Source organism: Vipera berus (genome assembly GCF_964194415.1).
Source record: "Vipera berus genome assembly, chromosome: 5".
Lineage (NCBI taxonomy): Eukaryota > Metazoa > Chordata > Lepidosauria > Squamata > Viperidae > Vipera > Vipera berus.
The window spans coordinates 30,524,223-30,539,775 of record NC_138207.1 but is presented as its reverse complement, the minus strand read 5'-3'; the positions used below and the strand labels follow the sequence as shown (position 1 = coordinate 30,539,775).

Genomic DNA, 15,553 nt, shown 5'->3' with positions numbered 1-15,553 from the left:
GTTCTATTTGATGTTGTTCTGTTCCAGGTTATTCAGGAACTGAAAAGTAAAGATATTAGCAAATCATTTCGAAAATCCATAAACAAGAAACTGGGTATTACTGCAATTGGAGGAACATCATCCATTTCTAGTGAGGGAACTCAGCATTCTTACTCAGGTAAAAAATAGTATTGTTCAAAGAAACCTTTTTGTGAATGTAATGCCAGGATTAAGATTTATGCAGTTCTTATAATTAGAGAATGGCCTGCTCAAAATAAATAATCTTTTGTCCTCTAGTGCCCTATTGACTCACTAGATCCTTATTCAACAGTTCCATCTCCCACTTAAATTCTCTGGTGCTAATATTTCCATAATCATGACAGTCTCCTTCCTTTCTTGCACAATGACTGAAAAATGAAGAACATAGATTTTATCCATTTTGGCAGCTTTTGAGAGTGAGAGTGAGATGTTCCTCCTGGGACATCCCACTGAAATTGTAATTACCCAGCAGGGTAGAGGCCCAACTGCCTTTTAACTTGGATTGATTTATTGTTGATATGCCATCATATTGTGCCAACTCTTAATGACTACATAAGCAGATTTTCTCCAATATGATCTGTCCCTAACCTAGTCCACGTGACTGACCCAATTTTAAAATATTTTGCAGCGGTTGTTAAGTGAATGCAATGGTCTTTAACTGAACTAATGATTCACTATGGGTTGGCTTTCTGAAAAACCAAAAGTAAATGCTTGTTTTCAGCAAAACCATTGTAATGACTGTACGATTCTGCAAATGATAATAAATAGGGACTAATTGCCAAGTAACTGACATGTAATCATATAACCATAGGGAGAGACCCAGTCATTGGAACATTAAAACTGGGTAGCGAGTACCCAGGGAGACTCATTGAAGTCTGAATGATTGCTAAATGACTGGTCATAAGTCAAGGACTACCTGTAAGAATAAAACAGTATAATATCTAACAATTCCTAATAATGTATTAGATTGTGAAGAAAATTAGCTGCTTCTTCCATTGACCACCATCTTATTGAACTGATACTATTGCTGCATAAGAATACTTTTATGCAAATCAGATGTAAAACTGTTGGGATAGCAGTCAAATTATGTTACATAGATTTCTTCTGCAGCTATATGGACCTTCTACCCTGGAAGTAATTCAGTCCAACTTTTTAAAGGCTGTTCTCCATGTCCCTTGATAAACCATAAATGCATTCTCCTATTTGGAACTTGGTTATGTCATTTCTGCGGCTAGACTGAAATTTTGCCAATTGAAATGCTAGGGTGAATCATTGCTTCATTGTATGCTATTGGATATTTTTACCACCTTTTTGAAAAATCATCTAAACCAGTTTTTTTATTATTTTCTTATAATGGCTATAACCTCTAAATAAAGGTCTAGTTAAAGTTTTGGCAGAGCTTAAGCAAAGAGAATTGGACCTTGGTATTCAAAAAAATCAAAATTTTCTCACCTTTGTATATCTCATATTTAAATACCTTTATATATCTCATAGCTAAATATTTTTTTTATATCCATCATACTCCACAAAGAAAAGTATTCACATTGACACAATTTGATGTCCTATTTTCAATTATTACTAAGGATACATAACATAATATTCCCTATTAGGATTGCTTTTACAAGTGTGCAAAGACAGCAAGGTTGAGTCTGTGGCACATGTATTGCTAGACTGCTCTTAAAATATATTTTCCTCTTGTATTTTCCAGAAGAAGACAAGGTTGCGTTTGTTAACTGGATAAATAAAGCTCTTAAAGATGACCCTGACTGCAAACATTGTCTCCCTATGGATCCATCAAATAATAGCCTTTTTAATTCACTTGCTGATGGTATCCTTCTTTGGTATGTTCAGTTTTTAAAAATATTTATCAAAATACTGGCTGGTGAGTTCTTAAGACATTAACATTGCTTAATTTTGATACTATAAGCCCTATTTATTTAGTTGGAAAGTTAAGCAATTTTTGAATTCATTGAAATCAATAAAATTAAACCATATACAGGTAGTCCTTGCTTATGAATATTAATTGGCATTTGGAATTCTGCTAAGCAGCACAGTCTTAAAGTGCAATGTCATGTGACTGCCCTGACTTATGAAGGCAGTTCTTTCAAGTCCAATTGCTGCCATTAAGCATGGTATGCTTCACAATTGCTGCTTCTGCATTGCTATTAGCAGTCTCATTGAGGAATTTTATAAAGGAAATGTCCATTCTCCCTTACCTCCCCTACCATTCATATCCACCTTGGATAAGAATGAACTGCTATTTTTAACAGCAGCCTTGGTTGTATATGGAATGCTTTAATACTAATTCATACTAATCCCAGAAATTATCCAAGTATAAGCATTTGAAAATCAGACCTAAGCTAATTGTTTCTAGCATGGTGCTGTTGTCTAAGAGCTATTGTCTTCATTCTCAATGCTAAGTCAAAGATAGTTCTGCTATTTTACATTTTAGCAGGGAGGAAATGTATGTTACATTAACATGCATATACATATGCTTATGCCTCTTCCTCTGTCTGTGGTAAGTTCTAAGCAGATTCTTCAGTTAATAACAGTTGAATATTAGTTACTTACATTATTTCACTTCTGGAAACAAAATACTCATTCCATAAGTTTCCATATTCTGTAATTCTATTAAATGTTTTGCTATTTAATGTGTTCACATTTATGGAGAATTTTAATCTGCCAATCTTTTAAATCACTTCACACTTTATTTATTTCAGATTAAGCTAACAATTATTTTTCTTTATTTTCAAGCAAAATGATTAATTTATCTCAGCCAGATACAATTGATGAAAGAGCAATTAATAAGAAGAAGCTTACTGCATTCACTAGATCAGTAAGTAAACCATAGCCAAAATCTAGCTAGTTCAATGGCAATTAAGAAGATGAACAAGGCAAATTGTAAACTGCAAGTCATATATGGATGATGTTTGGGAAGGTGATTAAAATTTGATTGTAGCTCTTATGTAAAATTACATTATGATGCAAATGCAAACTTGAAAATTTCTTGCCCAAGCCAGAAATTTTGAGCAAGAAATAGTATTAATCCCATATAGCTAATTAGCATATAGCTAATTATTATTTTAAAACATTTCAAAGAATTTGGTTGGGTTAATACTGCTGAGTTGCAATATACCATATCAAATTGAAATGTATTTTAATTTTGGTGAAACTGTGTGAAAATCTGAAACTCCTAAATTATTAAAATTGTCAGAAATTTTCTTTGGAAGTTTCTGATTATATAATTAATCTAAATCTGCAAGTGAAAAATTGTACTAAGATACATATAGAAAACCTGCAGAGTGACAACAAACCAATGTTAGAATTTTAAAAATGTCACATTAAGTGTTCTGTGATCTCAGAATGCAATTAATTCTAGAGGATTCTCTTTCACGTTTATTGGGCACTCCGAAAATATTTATTTATTTATTTATAGGTGGTTAGATTCCAATCTCCATATGTAACATTTTAGAAATGACAGAGATTTTGTTTTGGAGATGTTATACATTGAAGACATTTTAGTAATTTTAGACTCTGAACCTTATGAAGTACAAGGAGATTTATCCTTCATGGGGTGTAGCTAAGAAGATTGTTTTATTTATTATTTTGTTTTATTTATTAAATTTATATGCCTATCTCACTGTCTGAGGCAACTCTGCACGATTTTACTCCAGTGGGAAGTAATAGAATAAAAAATACTTTCAAAATAGGAAAAAGCTTTTTATTGCATAAAGTTTGATCAATATCACTCCAGTTAGCCAAAGTTTAATTTGTTGTTTGAGACCTGGGTTTCAATTATATTTAAGAGTATCAAACATACATTTTACTTTCAATATTTTTCTGTATTTTCTTTATCTTTGTTTCTGTTTTCTTATATTTCTTATATTTTATTTTTATATTTTGGGTTTTTTTTCTCTTCTGGTTATAGATGGAAAAATGAATATAAAAAGAAGGCAATAAATTGTAATATTTCTAGTTATTTAAACTTTCTATATATACTGTATTGCTGTAGTAAATCCATGATATATGAGCCTTTGAGTAGAACAGTTTCAGGAAGCTTTCTGGAATTTTTTTGCAAAGCTAATAACTCAATTTTTCATTTCTAGCACATAATTTGGTACATAGTTCTATTAGTAATACATTTGTAACACATTTGTAGAACATATCAATTCGAGTTGTTTTAGTACTGCTTTTGTTATGCCTATTAACTACCTCCAATTTTTACAATTTCCCCTACCAAACAACTTTTTGTTTCAGTATATATTTTTCCATTCAAAACATTTTGTGTATGTGTATGTATTCATCTCTGATTCAAAAAGCCTTATTTAGTTTTCAGACCTCCATTTTTCTTACATCTTTCTTATGATATCTATTTTGATATCATATATAGCATTTTTTAGAAAATCCTAGTACAGACATATTCTGAGTTATGATGGTAACATTTATATTAAGTTACTAAAAGAATAAATATAAATTAATAGCTGTATTACACACTAAAAAGCAGAGACATCACCCTGTCAACAAAAGTGCGTATAGTCCAGGCTATAGTCTTCCCAGTTGCAATGTATGGCAGTGAAAGTTGGACCATAAAAAAGGCTGAGCGCCAAAGATTTGAGGCCTTTGAACTCTGGTGCTGGAGAAGACTCCTGCGAGTCCCTTGGATTCCAAGGCGATCAAACCGGTCAGTCCTAGAGGAGATCAACCCTGACTGCTCTTTAGAAGGCCAGATCCTGAAGCTAAAACTCAAATACTTTGGCCACCTAATGAGAAGGAAGGACTCACTGGAGAAGAGCCTAATGCTGGGAAAGATTGAGGGCAATAGAAGAACGGGATGACAGAGAATGAGGTGGCTGGAGGGAGTCACTGAAGCAGTAGGCGTGAGCTTAAATGGACTCCAGAAGATGGTAGAGGACAGGAAGGCCTGGAGGAACGTTGTCCATAGGGTTGTGATGGGTCGGACACAACTTCGCAACTAACAACAACAACAATAGCTGTATTAAAAAGGGCCTATGCTCTATCAGCTCCTTCAAAGGAAAATACTGTTCATTTTACATTGTTTTTTCCTAACTTTTTTTTTTGCTTTGTTTTTAGGAAAATCTAGATCTAGCACTAAATTCTGCATCAGCTATTGGCTGTACAGTAGTTAACATTGGATCACAAGATCTAATAGATGGAAAGCCACATTTGGTGTTAGGATTATTATGGCAAATTATTAAAGTTGGTCTTTTTTCTGATATAGAGATTTCCAGAAACGAAGGTGAGAATTTTAAACACTCATCAGGAATAATAAATTCTGTAGCTTAAGCATATTCTTTTGTTTTTATTTTGAAGTTCCAGAATAATATTTATTGAAAACCTTTTCCAGCTCTTATTGGTTTACTAAATGATGGGGAAGAATTGGAACAATTAATGAAATTGTCTCCAGAAGAACTTCTGCTACGCTGGGTTAACTACCATCTGAATAATGCTGGGTGGAAGAAAATAAGCAACTTTGGTCAAGACATTAAGGTATATCTTACTTAAACTTGTAGTAAACAAAGCAATTATTACAATCTGAATTTTAAAAATAGAACTAATCAAAGTTTTCATATATTATTCTACTGTTGCATTTTAATAAAAAGTACACTAATTGAAATGTTTTGAACCTAACATACTATTGCTAAACATCGCCAACTTATGAAAGACCAATTCTTAAATAAATAAAAGTGTGTTAATAAGTGGCTTAGGAAGTGATTCTGTCTTCTCCAGGAGGCTGGGTGTGGTTCTATTGGAATGGAGTATATAAAGCTTGACTGACAGATAAGGAATTCCATGGTCTCAAAAAGCCATTTATAGAACTTGTAGAATAATAATAAATATAAAATTAAGTATTATGATTATAAGAAAAATATCATTTCTAGAATCAAGAATTATGGAACCAAATTAATACTTAAAACATAAAATAAGGAAATAACACAATTTCCTTACTTTTTTATTATATCATTAAACTTGTACGTAGCACAATTCCCAAAAGCTCTGGTATCCATCCAGAAAAGTGGGATAGTTGCAACTGGAATCGTTTAGAACTTTGAATCCAGAGGAAAGCAAGTGAGCCTAGATACCTGTATATAGAGATTCAATTCATGTATAAGCTGAACTTTAAGATGACGAGTCCTTCTGGTTCTGCAACGTCTCTGTTCTGAGCCAGTAACACTTGATGATGCTCTCCATCAAGATCAACTCCTGTATTTTTTGAGCAGTTTATCCAGACACCTTTTTATTGCTATAAATCTGCAGATACATCCCGAGTATAATCCTATACTTTGTCTTTTTCAAAAGGGTATCCTCCAAGAGAGAGATGAAAATCCAGTAACAAGATATATTCTATGCAGAACCTATATAGAATATGACAGCAGCATATTAGTATAATGATTCCAGTAATTCAGCATCAGATCAGTGTACATGAATAATTTTTGTTTAAAATTTACATTGTTCATTTCAGGACTCAAAAGCTTACTATCATCTTTTGAATCAAATTGCACCCAAACAAGGCAACAGTGGAGAAACAGCCATTGTGATTGATCTTTCAGGCTTTAATGTAAGTGTTCCATTAAACCTTTCAGATTACAAACACTAGCTAGGTTGGAGAACCAAGTTATAGCATTTCTACTAAATGTATCTAACAGATTTCTTGAATAGATAATTAAACAGTATGATTGAATGGATAATTAACAATACTTTTAAGTCAATCCTTTTTTAAAAAAGAATAATTGTTTTGTATGATCTGACGAACTGTTAAAAAAATGATAATCCAGCCAGCTAATGTGATAGTTTAATAATGACTCTTAATGTTGGGAGATACTTTGAAAATTGATAGAATATGCTTCAAATATACAGTTGAAGATTTATTTCAATTTATTTTTGTCTCAAGTTTATATGGTAGAGCCAGTTATGACTTTTTTACCATTACATAGTCTTAGATAATCCTGCCTATTCAGATCTGATCTAATTTGGCTTCAAACTCTGAGACTGAAAAATTTCCCAAACAGACATGTAAATCTGAAAAAGACATGGCTGCTTATTCAAACACTATGCTTTGAATGTGTTTCCATACATTTAGAGGCACCTGTTTTGAAACATTTGTAATACCTTAACAGTCCCTCAAGAAGTAGAAAATGAGAAAATAAATGCCGGGGTGTCAAACCTCTGGCCAGCGGACTGGAGGCGTCACAAGGAAACTGTGCCCATCCCATTGCCGGCAATGGGCAAAAAGCTCTGATACATCGCGTGACAACATATGACATCACGAGTTTGACATGTCTGAAATAAAGGAAAACAATACCTGTTAGTATTTCCAGAAGAACTCTTCTAGGAATATAACAGCAAAGCGTGTTACCCTTTTAACCATTGTATAGGCTGCTTTTCTTTTTTCATAATATATTTTTGACTACCGTGTTTGCCTAGTCAGTCTGTTCTTAGAGATTATATAAGAAACCTCTGAGAATGTTATTTTGTGTTTAATGAAAACAATTGTTTCCTTTAGATCTTCTGAGGGAAGAGTATGGTGAACTACTATAACTGATCCAAAACAGATTCTAAATACTTTTAAATGCAGTTGGGAATCCTGCAAAACCAGGATTTTCTTTCCAAACAATTTCTGGTTTGCTTCTGTAACTAGAATTTTATGTCTAATGCAAACTTGGGTGCATATATTTTATTTTAAATTTGCAATTTATTTTCACCCAGGAACCAAATGATTTGAGGAGGGCTGAATATATGCTTCAACAAGCAGATAAATTGGGTTGCAAACAGTTTGTGACTCCTACAGACGTGGTTGCCGGCAACCCTAAACTTAATATAGCCTTTGTTGCAAACCTCTTTAATACTTACCCTGCCCTGAAGAAGCCTAAAAACAATACTTATGATTTCAATTTATTGGAAGGTAAGTAACTTCAACACATATTAATTGGGATATTAAAGAAATATTTGTCTTTGGTTGTTTATTATTTCTTAATTTAAATAATCTAATGGGGGTATTGTTTCTTGTTTGTTTAATAGTGCACTTGCCTGCTGCCTCTCCCTTGATGGCTTAGGACAGCTTAGAGGAATACAATTAAAACAGCAACAGTTTAGTTAAAACAAATGCTAAACCAGATTAAAAGATTTGACTATGATTTGAGCTTCTTTCTAAATCCTAAGGAGAGTGAAGTGTTGCCAAATTCTAGCCAGCTGAGTTTCTGGACTGTCTTCAAAACCATTCCATAAAGACAATTGCAGTTTTTGTTTTTTAGTGTACAAGCTTTTCTTCTTCACTTATGGACATGATTTATCAACCAAAGTTGATAAACGGATCTTTTGATTTTATTAATGGTCCAGGATTTAATGCTGGATTCAAAAGGGGCTCCCAGATTGTAAATCTGATCCTTAACAGAAAATGTACACTTTTCCAGAGCAGGCATTTCCCCCAAATCCTGAAGTCCACCTTCTGTATCAGTAACAACTCCATCTTGTCTGTGGAAAGTTTCTCTAACATCAGGTCCCTTGTTCTCTAACATAAATGATTATATTATTTTACTTGAAAGTTTAGTTCACAATATTTTCTCCAACCATGCTCCCACCCATATAATTTTACATGAATTTGGAGTCACACACAAACACCTATAAATCTAATTGCAAAAGTTAAGAATGGAAAAGATTTCCCCAATACAGGTAGTCCTCAACTTACAATCATTCTTTTAGTGACCATTTGAAGTTACAATGGCACTAAAAAGTGATTTATGATTGTTTTTCACACTTATGACAGGGCTTTTCAACCAGTGGTATGAGAACCACCTGTGGTACATTGGCACATGGCAGGTGGTACGCGACCATCCTAGAAAAGTGGTAGCAGGGGAGGGGAATGAGCTGAACCGGTGGCACCACCACACAAGCCTGAGCGAGAGATGGCTGGAGCTTCAGGGCTGTCAGGGCTCAGCGGAAGCGCCAGGATCAGCGCTTCTTTGGGGCCATCAGGGCTCAGTGGAAGCACCAGGATCAGTGCCAAGCTCCAGCTGGAGTCAGCACTGATCCTGGCGCTTCTGCTGAGCCCAGAAGCAGCGCCGGTTCACTGGAATGTTGCAGCATCTCCAGGGTCTTGTGATTTACATTCAGATGCTTGGCAACTGATTCATATTTATGACGGTCACAGTGTCCCAGGGTCATGTGAAGTGACCAAAACCTGCTGCAACCACCCAGCAGACGAGGGGAATAAAACCCAAACATCCCCCACCCCACCCCCGCTGCCAATCCTCAACAGAAATGCTCACAACAATGAAAACCTCAAACAGGAGGAAGAGTGCCACCGGGCAGGCAGGCAGGTCTCTTGCTCGGCTGTGGTTTGGGGGGCACTTTTTCAGTGCCATTGTAACTTCAAACAGTCACTAAGTAAACTGTTGTAAGTCGAGGACTACTTGTACTTCATCACTTTTTTCCTTTTTTTTTTTGGTCATCAAGTTTTTGACACCTTGCTAGGCGACTGGTGGTACTTGGATATTGCCATATACTAAAAGTGGTACAATGGGTGAAAAGCCCTGACTTATGACAATTGCAGCATCCCCATGATTATGTGATAAAAATTTGGACACTTGGCCACTGACACATATTTATGATAGTTGCAGTATTCGGGGCTCATGTGACCTCACAAAGTCAATGGGGAGGTGAGATTTACTAACCTAGCTGCAGTGATTCACTTAACAACTGGCTAAAAGGATGTAAAATGGGGCAACGCTCACTTAATAATTTTCTTGCTTAGCTCAATCACCATAAGGGAAGGACTACCTGTACAATTGAAGTTCCTCTGTTTTTTTGAATGTAAGAAATACCTATTTCTGGAGATAGGGTGTGTGGATGGGGAGGAGTTCCAATCACATCAAGATCTCGGATCTTAAAGTGTTAAGCACACTCAGATACTGAAAATAAGCTAGTGCTCATAATCTTGTGTTTCATAACTTTCTAATCTTTCTTCAAAAAATGCAGATTTGACTCCTCCTACTGTAGGTACTGTATTTAGTTGGGGACTTTTGGCTTGTCAAAGTATATTTTGAAATCTGTTTTCCCTTTCATTCTACTGATGTTATGACTGCCCTCTTTGTAACTGTCCTGCTTTTATGACCTGTTGTTTTTCTTTTAATATGCCATTACAGCTGTGGAAAAATATTAGTAATAGACATTGATTTTAAAATCATATAAAATGCCAGCTTAACCTTACTTGAATACATAATTGAGTTCTTGGGAGTCATGATATGAAACCTCAGAAATGTGAATGAAAAGATCAAGTTGTCAAGAGTGAAACTTCTGTTCCCTAAATTCAACTATTTGTTCAAGGCATATATCAGCTAAAAGGCTTCCAATAATTTTCAGGAAAAAAACGAGAGTTTCCTGCCTTAGGCTTATAAAAGAAAATTATGGAGAGAAAAACAAAGCAAACATAAAAAATAAACATAGGTTTTTAAAGATTTATAGTAATTATCACAGTTGTAATAAAGTTAGAAGTTGCTAGTAGTGTTATCACTATGAACTGGAATGGAAACATTTCAAAAACAGAAAAATATGGCATTCTATATCCCTCTTAGCATATAGCCTATTAAAATGGTTGCTGGATAGTTCTTGAAAACACAAGGGCTTTCCCCTCACAGCTGTGCTGATACACATATCTGCAGTCCGTGGCAGAAATTTAAGCTGATATAATTTGTGCCATTCCATCAGATAAGCCCTATTTTGTGTGATAAGGCTAGAGATTAGGTGCTGTTCTTATAGTTTTACAGGTAGTCCTCAGTTAACCAGAATTTGGATCACATTTTCCATCACTAAGCAGTTTGGTCAAAAAACGTGATATCACGTGATTGCTTAGCCACAGTAATCCTCTTAGTACCCATTGCCATCATTAAACAAATCCTACCCAATCCTTAGGCAAGGACCCATCCCAATCCAAACCATTGCTGGGTTGGTACTTTCCAGCTCTGAGCCTCAGCAAGCATGGGTAAGACTGCCTCCTTTTGAACTCCACCCAGCTGCCTATCTCCCCCCATCTCTATTAATTTTGGCCACCAACACTCTGCCAACTCTGCCACCCTGCATTCTACTGGCCTCCTCAGCAGCAGGAGGAAAAATTAGCCAATAACAACTGGGAGTGGCAGGGCCAGAAGAGCACAGGTTGCCAGGACTGATGGAGCAAGGTTGTGAGGGGATGCGTGAGAGGCATCAGTATAGGTCAGTATGGCTATGGCAAGAAGCATGGTACAGGTCTGGGAGGATGCAGGAGAGGTGTTGTTCAGATCTGCAAGGGCGCCCAAGAGGTGTCATACAGGTTGAGAGGGTACCAGCCAGTACAAGTGCAGTGGGGCTGCGGTAGGATGTGCGGGTGGGTGACATATACCCAGTGACTTGACTTTCTGGGGAAACCAGCAGGAAAGATTGCAGATGGTGATGACATGATTTCAGGAAACTTGGCAAGCAGTTGTAATGGTGAACTGGTTGCCAATTACACAGGTTGACATCATGTGACAATGGGGTTGCTGGGATGGCTGGAACTCCAAGGACTGGTTGTAACTACCATTGGTTCAAGTGCTCTTAACTTGGAAATATCTCTGGCCATACAGGCATAGTAACTCCATTTTATTTTTATTACAAAAATATTCAAATATTAAAAATAATAAAGTAAGAGTAAAAGATAGACAAAATGAATTGTGTTTTGATTGGCAATACTGAGAGTTGCATGGCTATAAAACCCAATGGAGAAATATATCTTACCCACAATACAATCATGATTAAAAATGGATAGATTTATTTTTCTTGCAAAATGAATTTGAAGTTAGTCCTATTTTGATAACTAAAATTAAATATTCAGCATTTTTCTATTTTGAGTAAGTGAAAAATAATCAGCATGCTTGATCATATCTGTTTCTGATCTCTATGTATGCCTGTTGCTGCCCAACATTGTGATTACAGAAGAAAAGTGCCACAAGGCATGTTATTACCATGTTCCAGTTTGTGTTGGTTATCTATTATTCATACCTATCCCACAGAAAGCAAACGTGTATATTCTTGAGAAGGTACCTATTAAACAGTGAACAAGAATGAAAGTTATAGTGATGGTAGGTGGTAATGAAGAAGGTTAAGAATTTGATTTTAGAGTGGCATATTAAATGTAACCTTTTTTTTTACTTTCACAGTTGTTTCAGTCAGAATTGTTTTTTTCAGCTTGCATGTTATTTTCTGCATTGTTTAGCATGTTTTAATTTTTATTGTGAATTTGCCAAATGTACCCTTTAGCATCCCTTCTTTCTATAACCAATTTTCTTGGAAGCATGTTAATTCACTCTGAAGTATTCAAAATATATTTCAGTTACAGATTGAAATACCTTTTGAATCAAACCTTAATAATTAATCCCAAAAGGGATTATAGTCCCAATTTATATAATAAGGTTAGTGAATAAGTAATTGGATAACGTGTGTGTGTGTGTGTGTGAAATAATTTTAACTGAAGGCTGCAAAATAAAATTTAGATTTTTCCTGAACTGTGCCATTGACCAATCCTGTTGGCCAGTATTATAGGCAGCTGAAATGGGCTTTGACTCAAAAGATCTAGTCATATAGACCCCAAACATGCAATTTGATGGTCTTTTTTTGCTACTGCTGTGCACAGAAAGTAACCTTTTTATAGTTTGATTTAATTCAATTTGTTTATTCTTCACCCATTTATATATCTTTCCACTTTATGACAGCATTTCTCTCTCCTGCTTTGTGATACCATATCTTCTATTTGGGATTCAATAGTTTAAAAACAGACCAAAAGTCAAAATATAATTAAATTATCATCTTTGTACTGTAGGAGAAAGTAAGGAAGAAAGAACATTTAGAAACTGGATGAATTCATTGGGTGTAACTCCTTATATTAATCACTTATACAGGTAAAAAAATAAATCATTATGTAGTTTTTACCCTGAACAAACCCTGCTCACATAAAGTATGCTAAAATATTGTTCCTTTGTTTCAAGGTTTGATATAAAATTATACATGGTAATGCAGTAGTACCAACTTCAATCACCATTTTTCCTAGTATGCCTGTGCTGATTCATTTAAGCTTATTTGAATTAATGCTTATTTTCTATCTGCATCCAAGGGCAAGGTTGTTTTATCTGGCTCAAAACTGTTGCCAGTTTGGGCAGTGTTATTTTTCGGTATACTGACGATTTGAATATGACCCCAAAGATATTGGAGAATAGAACTGGTGGCTAGAATGCAAAGATGATTTTTTTTACAGACAACTATCAATTATAGGAGCAATTTGAGAACCTACATTGCATGTTCTTTCTCATCTACCTCTTGAATAAGTAGTTTTAATACAGTACTATTTTAGAATGAACTAAATATGGTAATAGTTTATTATTATATTGTATTCCATTGGATTCCCCCTAAATGTAATAATGATAACCCAATATGGAACAGTTCAAATCTGTTGGCCCTGAGGAAGTAGACAGGATCCATATGACCACTTGCTCATGAGACTTATGCACCCCCATAATTGGCTAAGACTGCTGGGGGAAGAGAGATATGTGAATTTATACTTGAGATGGGTTTTTTTCTTCACCTCTTAAGGAAGTGTTGATTTGCCCCCTCCTAAAGAAGCCATGTTACTCGTCCCAGCTTCTGCCAACCTAGCAGTTCGAAAGCACGTAAAAATGCAAGTAGAAAAATAGGGACCACTACGGTGGGAAGGTAACAGCGTTCTGTGCGCCTTTGGCGTCCAGTCATGCTGGCCACATGACCACAGAGACGTCCTCAGACAAGCGCTGGCTCTTCGGCTTTGAAACGGAGATGAGCACCGGCCCCTAGAGTCGGAAATGACTAGCACGCATGTGCGGGGGAACCTTTACCTTTACCTTAAAGAAGCCATCACTGGATCCCACTATAAAGGACAACCTCCAGCCAGTGTCAGACCTCCCTGTTTTAGGGAAACTCATGGAGGTTGTGATCACACAGCGGGTTCAGTCAGGATCCAGCCATGTTTCTGGATACAGAAACAGCACTGATTTGGATGATCTCTGATGGGATCAGTTGGATGTAGGGCATCCATCCTAGCTCTTCTTGCCTTCTCAACGACTTTCAATACCATTAATCATAGTATCTTTCTGGATCAGCTTCAATTATTGGGAGTGGCACAATATTGGGCTTGTTCTCTTCCTTTCTATGGGGCCAGCAATAGTTGGTATTGACAGACAGTGAAAGGCTCTGCCCATGACCCTTGCAAAATTCAGAACTTTCCCCCTTCCTATTTAACCTCTACATGAAACTGCTCGGTGAGATCATTTGTTGCCATGGGATTATTATATATCTCTGACCCTGGCAAATTAAGCAGTGCTGTTGGTGTCTTGTCTTGGTGCCTGGAGGCTGTGAAACTGAATGGGGAACAATAAAACTAAATTGTTTTGGGTCTTCAGGATCTGGTATTTTACCATCTTTGGTGTTAGACGGGGTGGCACTGGTCCAGACAGACCCAGTGTGCAATCTGGGGTTCTTTCTACTTTCAAGACTTCTGCTTGAGTAGTTACAGGCTAGGAGGGTCTTTGCACAAATTTCTGTTGTGTGCCAGTTGTATTTGTTTAGGAACCATGAAGTTCTGCTCACCTCCCAAATAAACTATTTAAATATGCTCTACATGAGGCTGTCCTTGAGGAGTATTTAAAAGCTTCAGCTGGTGCAAAATGCAGTGGTATGATACAAGTTACCTTTTCAGACAAAGGAAGCTATCTGAAATGGTATACGGTTTCCTGCTTGAGCAGGGGATTGGACTAGAAGACTTTCAAGGTCTGTTTCAATTCTGTTATTGTGTTATGTGTGCCCTTAGGACATGGGTATCAAACTCACTGCGTCATGTGACATGTCACAACGTATCGTGACTTTTTTTGCATTGCCAGAGGTGCAGCCTCTGTATGATGCAACCAGCCCACAGGCTGGCAGCTTGACATCCCTGCCTTAGGTGAACACACACACCTCTTGTCCGTGATCTGCACTGATTATTAGGTCACTTCCAGATGCAATTCAAGATGCCGTTTTTGACCTTTAAAGCCCTATGTGGCATTAGGACAGGTTGAGGTATTGCCTCTCCCCAATTACATCTTGTGCTATCCCACTTACTCATATGCACACATAACAGTGGTATAGAGCACGGGTGTCAAACTCACTGCATCATGTGATGTGTCATGACCCATTGTGATTTTTTTTTCACATTGCTGGAGCTGGGGTGGGCACAGTCTCCACATGAACCAACCGGCCCGTGGGCTGGCAGTTTGACACCCATGGTTTAGAGCAGACATGTCAAACTCACGACGTCATATGACATCACACAACGTTTCAGAGCTTTTTCTCCATTGCTGGCAATGGGGTGGACACAGTTTTGAGATGATGTGTCCGGCAGTTTGACACCCCTGGTTTAGAGAGTTTAGTAATATTCCCTAGCAATTCCCTTCACCAAAAGCCCAGAACTGTTCCAATGAAATCCAGGTAAAAGCAGACTGAT

The 15,553-nt window shown here is 36.4% G+C and overlaps 1 protein-coding gene across 2 annotated transcripts in view; it reads left to right on the top strand.

Moving 5' to 3' along the window:
• Positions 1-15,553, top strand: part of PLS1 (plastin 1) — a 65,668-nt gene that overhangs the window by 35,943 nt on the left and 14,172 nt on the right. For both annotated transcript variants that reach the window (XM_081329847.1, XM_081329846.1), the window contains exons 4-11: positions 28-157; positions 1,727-1,859; positions 2,773-2,854; positions 5,110-5,275; positions 5,384-5,526; positions 6,500-6,595; positions 7,744-7,939; positions 12,866-12,944. In XM_081329847.1, the coding sequence (XP_081185973.1) occupies positions 28-157; positions 1,727-1,859; positions 2,773-2,854; positions 5,110-5,275; positions 5,384-5,526; positions 6,500-6,595; positions 7,744-7,939; positions 12,866-12,944 (1,025 nt within the window). The remainder of the gene's footprint in view (positions 1-27; positions 158-1,726; positions 1,860-2,772; positions 2,855-5,109; positions 5,276-5,383; positions 5,527-6,499; positions 6,596-7,743; positions 7,940-12,865; positions 12,945-15,553) is intronic.